Genomic DNA, 12,426 nt, shown 5'->3' on the forward strand with positions numbered 1-12,426 from the left:
CGCTCCCTCCACGCCCGGGAGCGGGAGCCCGGCGGGCGGAGCTGGCCGCGGGCTCCCGCACACTCGCCCCGCCCTCGCCGTCTCCGCCGCCCCGCCCCGCCCGCCCCGCCCAGGGCTGGCCGCGCGGGCTCCCATTGGCTGCGGGGGCGGCGATTGCCGCCCCGTGTGGGTCGGGGAGAGGGCGCCGGTGGCTGGGCGGGCCGCCCGCAGCAGCAGGTGGAGCCTGGGGCTGTGGCGGAGAGACTGAGCGAGCCCGAGATCCCGGAGCCGGATCTCGGAGACCCCCGCGGGGAGCGGCCAGGATGCCCCGCGGGGACTCGGAGCAGGTGCGCTACTGCGCGCGCTTCTCCTACCTCTGGCTCAAGTTTTCGCTCATCATTTACTCCACAGTGTTCTGGGTGAGTGCTCCGGGAGGGGCCCGGGGCTGGGGGTCCACACTCCCTCCACAGCCGCGGCGGAGACGGTGGTTGGGTGTAGACCTAGCCGCTCCAGGGAGGGCGCGGAGAGGCCGCGCGGATCCCTCCCCCGACTCTCCTGGGAACAGGGGCATTCTGTCCGCTCCAGCTCAGCCCGAATTGCAGCTGCTTGGTCGGGAGTGTTAGAACCAAGTTGTCCACCGAGCGCCACAGGGCTCATCTGCGTGCATCTTGATGGGTGGTTTGGTGTGCCAGGGAGTCGCTGCGCATCAGCTGGAGGGCTGGGCAGGCCGTGGGCACCCTGTTGGCCGCGCCCACCACGCCCGCACGGTGGTATCTTGCTGAGTTTGACTTCCCATTGGTCTGTGAAGTAGTCAGGCTTTGCAACTCGGGTCACCACTCTTACTTGCCTACATCCCTGGTCAAGAGGCTTCTCTGCGTCTTGTTTTCCTCTTGGGTAGAATGAGGATGCCCCAGCCTTTTGCGGTGGCGTGGAGGATTCCGCTAGAAGCAGTCTCCTGTGGCAGTGGTTGGACCTGTACCTGGCTTTGAATCCTGCTGCTACCACTTTCTAGCTGCTGAGCGATCTTGAGTTCATCCCTCTGGGCCAGTTTCCTTAGCTCCACAGGGAGACAGTGAATAGCTTCACCTTTTAGGATGCAGGTAGATATGAAGTGAGAAGTCAACCACAGAACTTAGCGCTGAGATCAGCGGAGAGCCCAAGAAGTGTGAGCCACTGGCATGTCTGTAATACCAGCACTTGGGAGGCTGAGACAGGAGGATTGCAGGTTTGAGACCAATCTCTTTAACTTAGGAAGGATCTCAGCAACCTAGTGAGATCCTGTTTCTAAATAAAAAATAAAAAAGGGCTGGTGGTGTGGCTCAGAGGTAGAATGCTCTTGGGTTCAATCTCTAGCAGCAGCAGCAGCAGCACTACCAACACACACACACACACACACACACACACACACACACACGCCATTATTATTATTGTTGTTGTTGTTGTGTTGTTGTTGTTCTTATGGGCAGGGGATCTGGACCCATGTAGTGTAAACTGCCCCAAGAGATGGAGCTTCTAGAGAGGCATTTTAAAATACCTGGGCCTTAGTGAAGAAAGGAGCCCAGCTCCACCTCTGTCCTTTTAGAATACCCTCCATCCCCCGTGTATGCTACAAAAGCACATTTGCACAGAGATGCCAGGGGGTCACAGGTACCGGGTGCCCCTGGAAACTCTCTTCCTTTCTTGGTTCGCTCCTCAGCCCCTCCCTGGACCTCTTTTCCAGCTAGCACGAGCTGCTGGATTAGATTGCTGGGACCCGCTGTGGGTGTCTCAGCTGGTAGTCAGGAGCTCCCAGTTTTACTCTTGCCCTGTTACTGACTCACTGGCATATCTCAGGCAAATCATCTTCTCTGTTTTGGGTCTCAGAACTATTAACTGACTTTCCCAGACAAAAACTCCAACCTTAGAACTCCAGCTTCTAATCCGGTTCTCTGACTTTGGGTAACATGGCAGAGAGATGAACGGTGTGCTTTGGAGCTGGAGGATGGGGCAAGGACTACGGTCGAAACTACAGGAGGCTGAAGGTCTAATGTGGGGTTGGAGTGGGTAATTTAAACTATAATTCAAAAATTCTCACCAAAAGATGCATCAGAACCAAGAGTTTTTAAAAACACTACAGATTCTTGTGCCCTGACATAGGTATTTATTTAAATTTTCTTAAGCTCTTCAGATAATTCTAGTGTGTAGTCAGGATTGAAAACTGCTGCACAAGCTGGGCTTGGTGGTGCACCTGGTATAAGCACAATTAGTGCTCGGGAGGCTGAGACAGGAGGATCGCAGATCAACAAGGCAGACAGCCTGGCAATTTAGGGAGGCCTTTTGGAACTTAGTGAGACTTTCTTTCAAAATAAAAAATAAAAAAGGCTAGGAGTGTAGCTCAGAGGTAGAATGCCCCTGGGTTCAATCCCTAGTACCACAAAGTACTGCTGCACTAGATGGTCTCATGGGTCCTGTAAGTTCCTAGGTTTCTTGCCCACCCCTGTCTAACCTGTGAGCTCCTCCCCCCCCACCCCCCTGTAAGTCAGACCTGAAAGCAAAGGCCAAGGCTGAAAGGTGGAAAGATGGGGACTCCTACTCAGGGTACACTTCTTCCCTCAATATGTAACCCCTGGCCAGTTTCTTTACCTTCCACACCTCCATTTTCTCATCTGTGAAAGTGTGACATTTTGCTCTGTACTGCTACTGGATTGTTGTTTTAATTTGGAAAGAGGTACTGGGGATTGAACCCAGGGACATTCTACCTTGGAGCTCCACCCCAGTCCCTTTTATTTATTTTGAAGCAGAGTTTTGCTCGGTTACGGAGTGTCTCACTAAGTTGCTAAGGCTGGTCTGGAATCTGGAAGCCTCCTGTCTCAGCCTCCCAAGTACTGGGATTACAGGCGTGCGCCACCACGCTGGGCACACTGGACTGGTTTTTTAGAATTAATGGTATGGCGAGAGAGTAAGCAAGAAAAGCACCACACAAAGGCAAATTATACAGTTAAATTAAACCAACCTCTCAATGTCAAGGCTTTCTTCTGTCTTTGCCTTTTGCAACCCCTAGAGAAGCCCACCCTTGCCCCCCGTTTTGCTTCTCTTGGGGCCTGGCAGGACTCAGAACTTGGAATCCTTTCTTTTCAGCCAACTCAGGTTGCCTTACTCCCATCCCTGGAAGAATTTCTGCTTAACAGTCTCCCCCGCCATGCCAAGAATGCCTGTCTGCTCTGCCAGGGCAGCTCCAGGTCCCAGGGTTTGGCTACAGGGCGGAGGCTCAGTGTGAATTAAATAATTTGTCCTGGATTGGATTTGCCATAAATTGAAAGGCATTTACAGGAAAGCCTATTATCTTGGTGCCATCTTGTAGCACGAGGAGGCCTGGAGGCAACGGTTACTTGCTTTACAATCCCCAGCACTAACACTTTCGTCCCTGTCTGGGGATAAAGATCATAAGGTTTACTACCTTCTATGAAACTTTTTTCTTCAAAATGATTGTTCAGGAGAGCCAGGCGTGGTGGCCCACGCTTGTAATCCCAGCATTCGGGAGGCTGAGACAGGAGGATCGCGGTTCGCAGACATCCTCGGCTACTTAGTGAGGCCCTGTGCAACTCGGTGAGACCCTGTTTCAAAATAAAGAATAAAAAATAGGGCTGGGGGTGTCGCTCGGAGGTAGAATGCCCCTGGGATCCATCCCCAGTACCACATACACACAAAAAAATTATTGGCAGGAGAAGTCGAGCACGGTAGTGCACACCTGTAATCCCAGTACCTGGCAAGCTGAGACAGGAGGAGGGCAGGTTCAATACCAGCCTCAGCAACTTAGTGAGGCCCGGTTTCAACATTAAAAAAAAAAAAAAAAAAAGATTGACAGGAAATGCATGCACTTAGTACATAATTTTAAAGTAGAAAAGGGTCAGTAACAACTTCCCCTTTCTTTTTTTCTGGCTTGCCATGTCCAGAGGGGACCTCCACTATCAGTTTCTCATGATCATTTCCTAGGCAAAGGATGTCCTAGGCACAAACATGTATATATAGTATATGTGTGTGTGTATATATATATATTTTTTTTTTCCCCCACATAAGGTAACACTGTACACAGAACTGTGGATAACCCCTTACTTTTTCACATAAATTCGTGTAAGTTTGAACATCTGCCTGGGGCCACCTCACTGTTTTACAGCAGTATCAGCTTCATTCTAGGCTATCCCAGAATTTATTAAATCAGACCCCAGCTGGGGAATTCTGGGTGGTTCCCAGTCTTGTGTTACTGCAGTTGATAGAGTGGGTGTTTGTGCCATTTGCATATGTGTGTATATCTACAGGGTAATTTCTATAAGTGGAATTGTTGGGTTAAAGGGTACACAAATGTATAACATAATACAGAAATACACCATCGTGTACACGCATAACTCAATACGTTTTTGGAAAGTAAGCTGTGTGCCGGTGCAGTCAGCCCCCAGGTCAAGGGCAGGAGGGACATTGGAAGCCGCCAGCTCCACCCCTGCCCATCTCAGTCATTACTCCTGTCCTGTGGGGGCATGTCCACTCGAGCACCTGGCAACCTAGGACAGTGTTGCTTGTTTTCACATGGGCATTTTGATTTTTTCTTTTCTGGTGCTGTGATCAAACCCAGGGCCTCAAGTATGCTAGACAAGGGCTCTACCACTGAACCGAACCCCAGCCCTCAAATCTTGATGTTGTTAAATTGCCAATTTTAATATTATTGACTTTATATATGTATATGTCTCTCTCTACACACATACATGCATGCACACACACATTATCTATCTGTCTTTAAACTGTCTTTTCAAACAAAAATTATTTTAAAGGAGGTGTTATATCACTACTAACAACGAGGAACCACTGTCCCTCATCATAGACAGCAGATAATACTTAGTATGATTCAGGGGAAACAAACATTATGACATCCTAGTCGCATGTTGTGGGTGCTGAGGGCCATGGCCCTGACACCCATCTTTCTGTTCAAAGGGCAGCTTGGGAAGATGCTGGAGCTGCTTAAGATAAGCTGGCACCAAGACTGAGACTCATGTGATCTGAGGAATCAGAAGGGACTCAAACCAAAAGTTCAGTCCACAAGTCATAGCGACTAAGACCCTGAACCACTTACAGTGATCGCCAGTCCCACGCTGGGGGGCCCTGAGATGGTGCGTTTCGGGTTACTCCGCGGAGCTGGCCTGAGCCCCCAGATCTCCTCCTCCTCAGGTGCTCCTGGCTCCTTCCAGCAGAAAGTCCTGAGATGGCTTCAGGAGCGTCCAGCTCACCCAAAGGCACATTAGCTTCCTTCCCGCTGTGCAGGGTGATTCATTTTGACACATGCACCCTCAGACCGCTGGGGACACACCTCTAATTTTAGCACTGCCCAGGGTATTCCAGAGATCTGTTTACATGACTGCTTCTTGCTGGACTTGCCGGCTCCTGGAGGTCAGGGGTGTAGCTCGTTCTTGGTCTCCCTGAATGCTTGCTCAGGGCTGGGCACATAGTAGTTGCTCAGGGAGGGTTTGTTGCATGAACATGATGGAGTCTCATCTGTGCCTACAAAACAGGCTCCCCCCGGGCGCAGAGCCGAGTGGGGTGTATGGCCAGATGTGGTCAGGTGTGCTGAGGCCTTGATTTGCCAAGTGGACTGGGCTGATCATGTAGCCACTGGCCCTCTAGAATGGGCCAGACTCATTGTTGCCTTGACAATGAGTAGGATTCCCAGTTGGGTAAGGGTGTCCGGGCTGGGGGTGTTGATTAATCGGAAAAAAAGATTAGTGGTGGCACATGCCTGTAATCCCAGTGCTTGGAAGGCTGAGACAGGAGGATCACAGGTTCGAGGTGAGCCTCAGCAACTTCAATCCACAGTACAAAAAAAAAAAAAAAAAAAAGACCCAATGGGGGCAGTGGAGGGGATGGGTGAGGAGGAAGGAGGAAGTGGGGCTGGGTAGGTGGAAGTAATGAATGCCAGAGGAAATATACATTCTTCTTGGCTTTCTCTGAGGATAGTGGGCCTGTTTATGAGAGTGTGGCTTATAAATCTTTGTATTTCCCTATAGTTTAGTGTTTAGAGTGTGGACTGTGGACCAGGCAGTCTAGGTTCAAACCCCAACTCTAGCTCTAGTGACGTAGGCACTAATGTCCCGGTACCTCCCTTGCCTTATCTGTGGCTGTTAGAACCTGCCTGAGAGCCGCCAGAAGGTTAAATGGTTTACTGTGTCAACATGCTCAGAACAGTGCCTGGCACACCCCAAGCACTCCACCACCTACTGGTCAGCTATTCTACCCAGCTCTCTCTCTCTGCCAGGTGCACAAGAACCATTGAGAGAGAAGGAAAAGGGCTCTTAAGACCCCTTGAGCGTTGGCAGCTTATTTTACTGAGAAAACAGCCTGGGGAGAACGAACCCACCTGAGAGGCCCCAGTGAGTCAGTGTCAGACCAGGGCCAGCACCCAGGTCTGCCCCGTGACCTCTCCCTACACGGTGCAGGGTGGGAGTAGGAGGGGCCAGATACGAGGCTCCCAGGGTAGCACCAGGTGATGCCCGATGGGACAGGTACCAGGCTCCCTGGGTAGCACCAGGTGATGCCTGACGGGACAGGTACCAGGCTCCCTGGGTAGCACCAGGTGATGCCAGGCAGAAGACAAGGTGGATGTGGATTCCAGCAGGTCGCCACTTTTGAAAAAAGGGCTTTATTTATTTAGTTATTTATTGTGGTACTGGGGATGGAATCCAGGGACATTCTACCTGTGAGCGACACCCCTACCCCTATTTTATTCTTTATTTTGAAACCAGGTCTCACTGAGTTGCAAAGGACTCACTAAGTAGCTGAGGCTGTCCTTGAACTGTGATCCTCCAGTCTTAGCCTCCTGAATGCTGAGATTACAAGCGTGTGCCACCACGCCCAGCTGGGCTTTATTGTTTTTGTCAGAATCTGTGCTTCTGGTTCAAAACCGAATTCAAGCAATTTAGGAAATTATAATGAAGACAATAAAAGTCACCTTCCATTTTGTTCCTGGGAAGGAACTACTGTTACATTTGTTAGGCACCCATCTGGATGTCTTTTTGCACATATGTGTAGCTTTCTATTTCTTTAGAAGTTCGTTAATTCCTTCCTTCCTTCCTTCCTTTCTCTCCCTTTCCCTTCCTTCCTTCCTTCCTTCCTTCCTTCCTTCCTGTTCTCGGGTCATCAGGCAAGGCCATCTTCCTATTCTTGGCAGGTATTTCAAAGAGGAAATAGTGAAACTCCAGTCAGAAGTGGGCAGCCTTCGTGCTGGGGAATTCGCCAGCCATGCCTCACTGACCACGGGATGGGGCTGGCTGGCGGGTGAGAACGCCTCCCACTGTCCTTCCTGTACTGAGGAGCAAACCGTGGCCCCGAGAGAATGCCTTCTGGTCTCGACTTCTGCACATGGCCCCTTGCTTCTTGAAAGGGGGTGGTTGCCTTCACTTGCAGGACTGGACCTTGACGTCTTTGGCGTTTGGTTCTTGGAGAAGCAGACATAACTACCTGCCCTCCTGCCCAGTGCCCCGCCTCTTGTCTCTAGGTGACTCACAGTGCCACCCTGGGTGAGGCTCAAAGAAAACCAGATAAGGGACTGATAGGTTAAATTCTGTACCAGCCAGCTCCACCTTCAGGCAAACCTCATGGGAGAGCCAGGGCATGGAGCTTTGAGAGACTTCTGCAGAGAGAGCTTTGGATGTGAGGGGTTTGAATTGACACCCCGCCGGGAGGCAGAAGGGTCCAGTCTGGACCAGCTGTTTTTTTCCAGGGTGGGTGGGGGATGGTTTAGTTGCTTATTCAGTCCACAAATAGTTATTTGACACCTGTTGTATACCTGGCTCTGTGATAGGTGAACAAGATAGGCTTAGGGAAAACCCAGAAAATAAATGTCCTTGCTGAAGAGGGAATCAGGGAGTAAGTGGGGAATGCTGGGGTTCCCTACCTTAGACTATATGGGCAAGGAAGGCCTTAATGAAGACTGACAGCCAGGCATGGTGGCACACACCAGTGTTCCCAGTACTTGAGAGGGTGAGACAGGAGGATAGCGGATTCTAGGGCAGCCTTGGCAATGTAGTGAGACTCTCAGCGACCGAGTGAGACTCAATTTCAAAACAAAATATAAAAAATGCTGGAGGTGTAGCTTGGAGGTAGAATGCCCCTGGGTTCAACCTTTAGTGAAAAACAAAACAAAAGATCTGTCTCTGAGACATTAGCTATTTTCCTGTGAAAAGGATGCCCATTGTATTTTGCATATTATCATTATTTTTCTCCAAAAGGGACTTTCTCACCAAGGACGCTATTTGCATTTTGGCCTGCAAAAAAGCAAATATTTGCCCGGAGAGTAAAGGAAAACAGCCTTGGCCCAGCTGAGGTTGTTTTTCCGTGTTTAGAGCCCTCCTGCTTCCTGCCCCTGAGAGCCGGAACCAGCGCCTCCCAGGGCAGCTACAAGTCTCCCCAGGACAGCTGCACGGCCTCTCTCCTGTCCTCCATCCCTCCCAGAGCGTTGGCCGTGCTGGGCCTCTCAGGGCGGCCGGTGGAGGTGGCCGCAGTCACAGTTACCCTCACCAGGTGCTGTGCTCGGCACTGGGTGCCGGGGTGGGCGTGGTGTGGTCAGAGGTGGGTGGAGGCCAGCCTCCAGGCCACCCTAAAATGAGTTGGACGGTCCCCAGGTGTGATGGGGTGGGTGCTGGCTTCTGAGGCCAGCAGCTGATTCTGAATCTGGGTCACTTCCTGAGGTCTGAAGGCAGTGGGACTCAGATCCGAGGCCGAGGCCTCCTACACTGGGAGGATTTCACAGGACACATGTCCACACCTGACCTCAGAGCTTTGCTGAATGGGTCGCCACGTGGCCCTGGCACCTGCCAATTGTTCGGCTTCCCCAACTGATCGAAAGTGCAGCTGGTGTGGACAGCAGCCCTCGGCAGTGTCCACGAAGGAATTTTTGCTGGTCTGGCTGGCTTGCTTTGTAAGCTGGACCCTGGTGGCTGTACAGAACCTTTCGCTGACTTCCCTGACAATCTGGACAGACTCTCTGGCTGGGGGAAAGTTAGCATGCATGATCAGGAGAGGCTCAGAAAGGGAGAGAACATTCTAGCGAGGGATGGAGAAGCAGCTTCTGGGGGGAGTTGGGGGTGAGGGTGTGCGAGGCTGGATTCCTGCTCCAGGGACCTGGATGTATCTCAGGGGAGAGAGGAGAGTCCACGAGTTCTTTTATGTGTCTCTGCAGTTGGTAATCTGAAGAAGTTTCTATAGAAGCAGATTTGAGTCACAAGCTCAAATGATCTGTGATCATTTCCTCCCCTTAAATTATGGCTTCAGTTTGATAGCTTACCGATTGGAGGGCATCACACGTGGAAGCCCATTGTGATCTCGGTTCTAACCCCCCAGGAGAGCTACTGCAGGTGTGGTAAGTCCCTACTTTCTGGCTGGGGAGAGTACCATACAGGTGATGTGAGCTGCTTGGGGCCATGCTGATGAGCTGGGGGCTAGTTAGTGGAAGGACGAGGACTTGACTTGCGACTTGGACCTCGGAGCTCTGTAGTGAGTTGAATGGTGGCCCCACCATTTGGGATCTGTGAGTAGGACCTCATTTGGAAAAAGGATCTTTGCAGATACAATTAATCTGGGTCATTGAGATGACATCAGCGATTACCTGGGTGCGCCCGAAATCCAACGACAAGTGTGTTTTTAGAAGAAAAGGGCAGGGGATATTTGAAAGGCACAGTACACACACACACACACACACACACACACACACACACACACACACACACGGGTGGAAGCTGGGATGGCCAGGAGCCAGGAGAAGCTGGAAGAGGCCAGTAAGGGTATTCTCTGGAGCCTGGCCTGCTGTCTTCTTAGACTCCAGAACTGAGAGAATGAACCTGTTGTTTTAAGCTGCCCAGGTAGTCCTAGGATCTAATACAAGCTCTTTCTGCTTCAGCAGGTTGCCTCACTAGGGAGGGGCCCAACTGAGTAGGGCCCTGAACCTTCTTTTCCCTCCTGGACTGGACTGAGCACTCAGGAGGGGGTCTGGGAGGAGCTCTACTGGCTGTGAAGCCTGTAGCCCTGCCCATGGCCCATAGCCTCTCCCTCACATGCCCCTTACACAAGTCAGGGGGCCAGGCTGTACAACAGCTTTCTTAGGGCCTTCCCCTCTGCAATGCCTGATGAAAAGAGGTTCAAAAAGGAAGGGAATGCAAGTTAGCTGTGAGGAAGGACTTCCTGGTTATAAAAGCAGTTAAACCAAAACTGCTTGCTAAACAGGGCTGTTAATTATCTGGGATTTGCTTGCAACCTTCACAACGGAATCAGCAGCCCAACATGGGTTGGGTGGAGGTGTTAGGATACAGCCTGGACTTCCAGTTTGGCTGAATTTTTAGGGGCTATGGTGGGCATCTGGTCTACCCCTTCCTTACAGAGTTGAGGAATCCAAGCCCCAGGCCACACAGCAAATGCCCCTGCTGCTAGGACTCTGGCTGATAGGATGACCTCTAGCCTTCTGAGGCCCAGTGGGTACTTTTGGTGGTTCTCCCAGTTGCATCCTCTCTAGCCAGGGTGTGGGTGTCTGCGCTGTAAAGAGGCTGCTGCTGTGCCTGTGACTTCTCATAAGAAAGGGAAGAATGTTTTTGTAGGGCCACAGCCAGGCAGCAGGAACCCTGCCATCTACCTAACCCTGTGATGGGCTGTGGGGACAGAGGGATCAGGTTTGCCCCATCCCTGGAGGAGCTGGCAATGGCTGAGCCCAACCAGCATGCTCAGATGGCTGCCAACTTGAGTGATCAGGCGGGGTGTGCCACTGGGTCTGGTTAGCGGCTCCCAGGAGGCTCCGTCAAGGACACCGGTCAGAGTTGAGCTCCGGGCTCCCACAGGGATGGCAGTGGACACTTGACTGATACTGTCCCAAGGGGCTGGGCGGATGGACTTATGTTCCAACATGAGGGCTGGAGTCGCCCAGGGACCAGAGCCCGAGATGGCGGGGCTCATTTCCTGTCTCTGTTGCTGTGTTCCTTCTCCACTGCCGTCCCCTCTGGTGCTGGCCTCACGTGGAGTCCTGCAGGAAATCCCCCCCGCACTGCCTGTCTGCTCTGGCCCTGCCTTCTGCATCCTCCTGCATTGTCATTTTAAAGCTAACAATGACCGAGCCCTTCCTGTGTGCTAGCTACAATGCTTTCTAGACATCCTTGCATGCAATCCTTTTGCATCTCTGTGAGGCGACTCTGCCCTGTGCCGTTACTCTGAGAAAAGGGGTCCAGAGTGGTCGGGATACTCACTAGTATATGCTGGCGGTGAGGTTCTGCTATTCTGTGGGAAAATGCTTCTCTCTTAGAAGTGGACTCTTTGGGGATGGGTTGATTGTTCGTTGGTTCGATTGTTCAGTCACTTGTCAAACATTTCCTTGGCATCTTTGCGCCTCCGATTCTCCCTCAGGCTCTGTTGGAGGAGCAGCAGAGCAGAGGCCCCTCCTCAGAGCAGAGGCCATGGCTCTCCCAGGGAAGAGGGCTGACTGGCGCCCGGTGTGGGAAAGGAGGGAGCAAGCAGACCCAAGTGTTAGAAGCCTCCTGTGCCCAGGTCTCATCGGGATCTCTGGAGCTGCAGGAAGGCAAAACTAGAGCTGGCTTCATTGTCCTTCAGGAATAGTTACTTTTATTTTTTTGAAGAGGATATGCCAGGGCGTGAGAACCCTTGTTCCTGATGAGGCAGGCTGGTTTGCAGTGGAGAGAACGCTGGCCTGGGAGCCGGGGGAACTGGGTCACAGCTGCTGACCATGGCTAATTCACTGTGTGACCCTGTGGGAGTGACAGCTTCTCTTTGGGCCGCAGATTCCCATCTGCAAAATAAGGGGGTTGGGCCAGTTAGCGTCCATCTGCTTATTCCTGGTGGTCCATGAGGCAACATTAACAAATGTTAGTTTATATGTATTAAGTGGAATATGTATTACAGAAAAATAATTAGCACCTCAAATCTGCACTTTCATGGATGTTGATTAGGTTAGGCCAGGCATATTTATTTTCAGAAGAGGAATCAGTTGGTTTAAAGGGAAATATCAAGTCAATAATTCTAGTATGAGTAGCTGCACAACGTGGCCCATGTCATGAGAGAAGGCGGCATGCAAGCTCCTGAGGCTGCTTCCTGTTCCTTGAGGACTTTGGTCCTGGGCACCTGAAGTCAGAACATAGCCTAACCTTGGCTGACTTTGAAAGAAAGAATAGGGATGCTTATTGTATTTCGCTGCACTTCACAGTTTACAGAGGAGCTTGGCCATCTCAGGGGATCCTCTGAATGGAGAGGATGAGCGTTCAGAGAGGGATGTGGGCTGTCTAGCACCATCCAGCTCCCAAGTGGTGAGTGCGCCCAGCAGGTCGGTGCTCTTACAAGGGCACTCCAGTCCAGTCCTCAGGGAGGCTCTCTGTGGCCTGCCCTCCTCCCTCAGCACCCGGGTTTCACTGTCTCGTTCGTTCCTTGTGGGCATCT

The 12,426-nt window shown here is 51.7% G+C and overlaps 1 protein-coding gene across 1 annotated transcript in view; it reads left to right on the forward strand.

The window, feature by feature from the left end:
• Positions 1–302: 302 nt before the first annotated feature.
• Positions 303–12,426, forward strand: part of TSPAN15 (tetraspanin 15) — a gene marked incomplete at both ends in the record, with an annotated part of 54,280 nt that continues 42,156 nt past the window's right edge. Inside the window, one exon of the mRNA XM_080693681.1 lies at positions 303–398. Coding sequence (XP_080549807.1) covers positions 303–398 — 96 coding nt within the window. The remainder of the gene's footprint in view (positions 399–12,426) is intronic.

This window comes from Muscardinus avellanarius (assembly GCF_963383645.1).
Source record: "Muscardinus avellanarius genome assembly, chromosome: 4".
In the NCBI taxonomy this organism is placed as follows: domain Eukaryota; kingdom Metazoa; phylum Chordata; class Mammalia; order Rodentia; family Gliridae; genus Muscardinus; species Muscardinus avellanarius.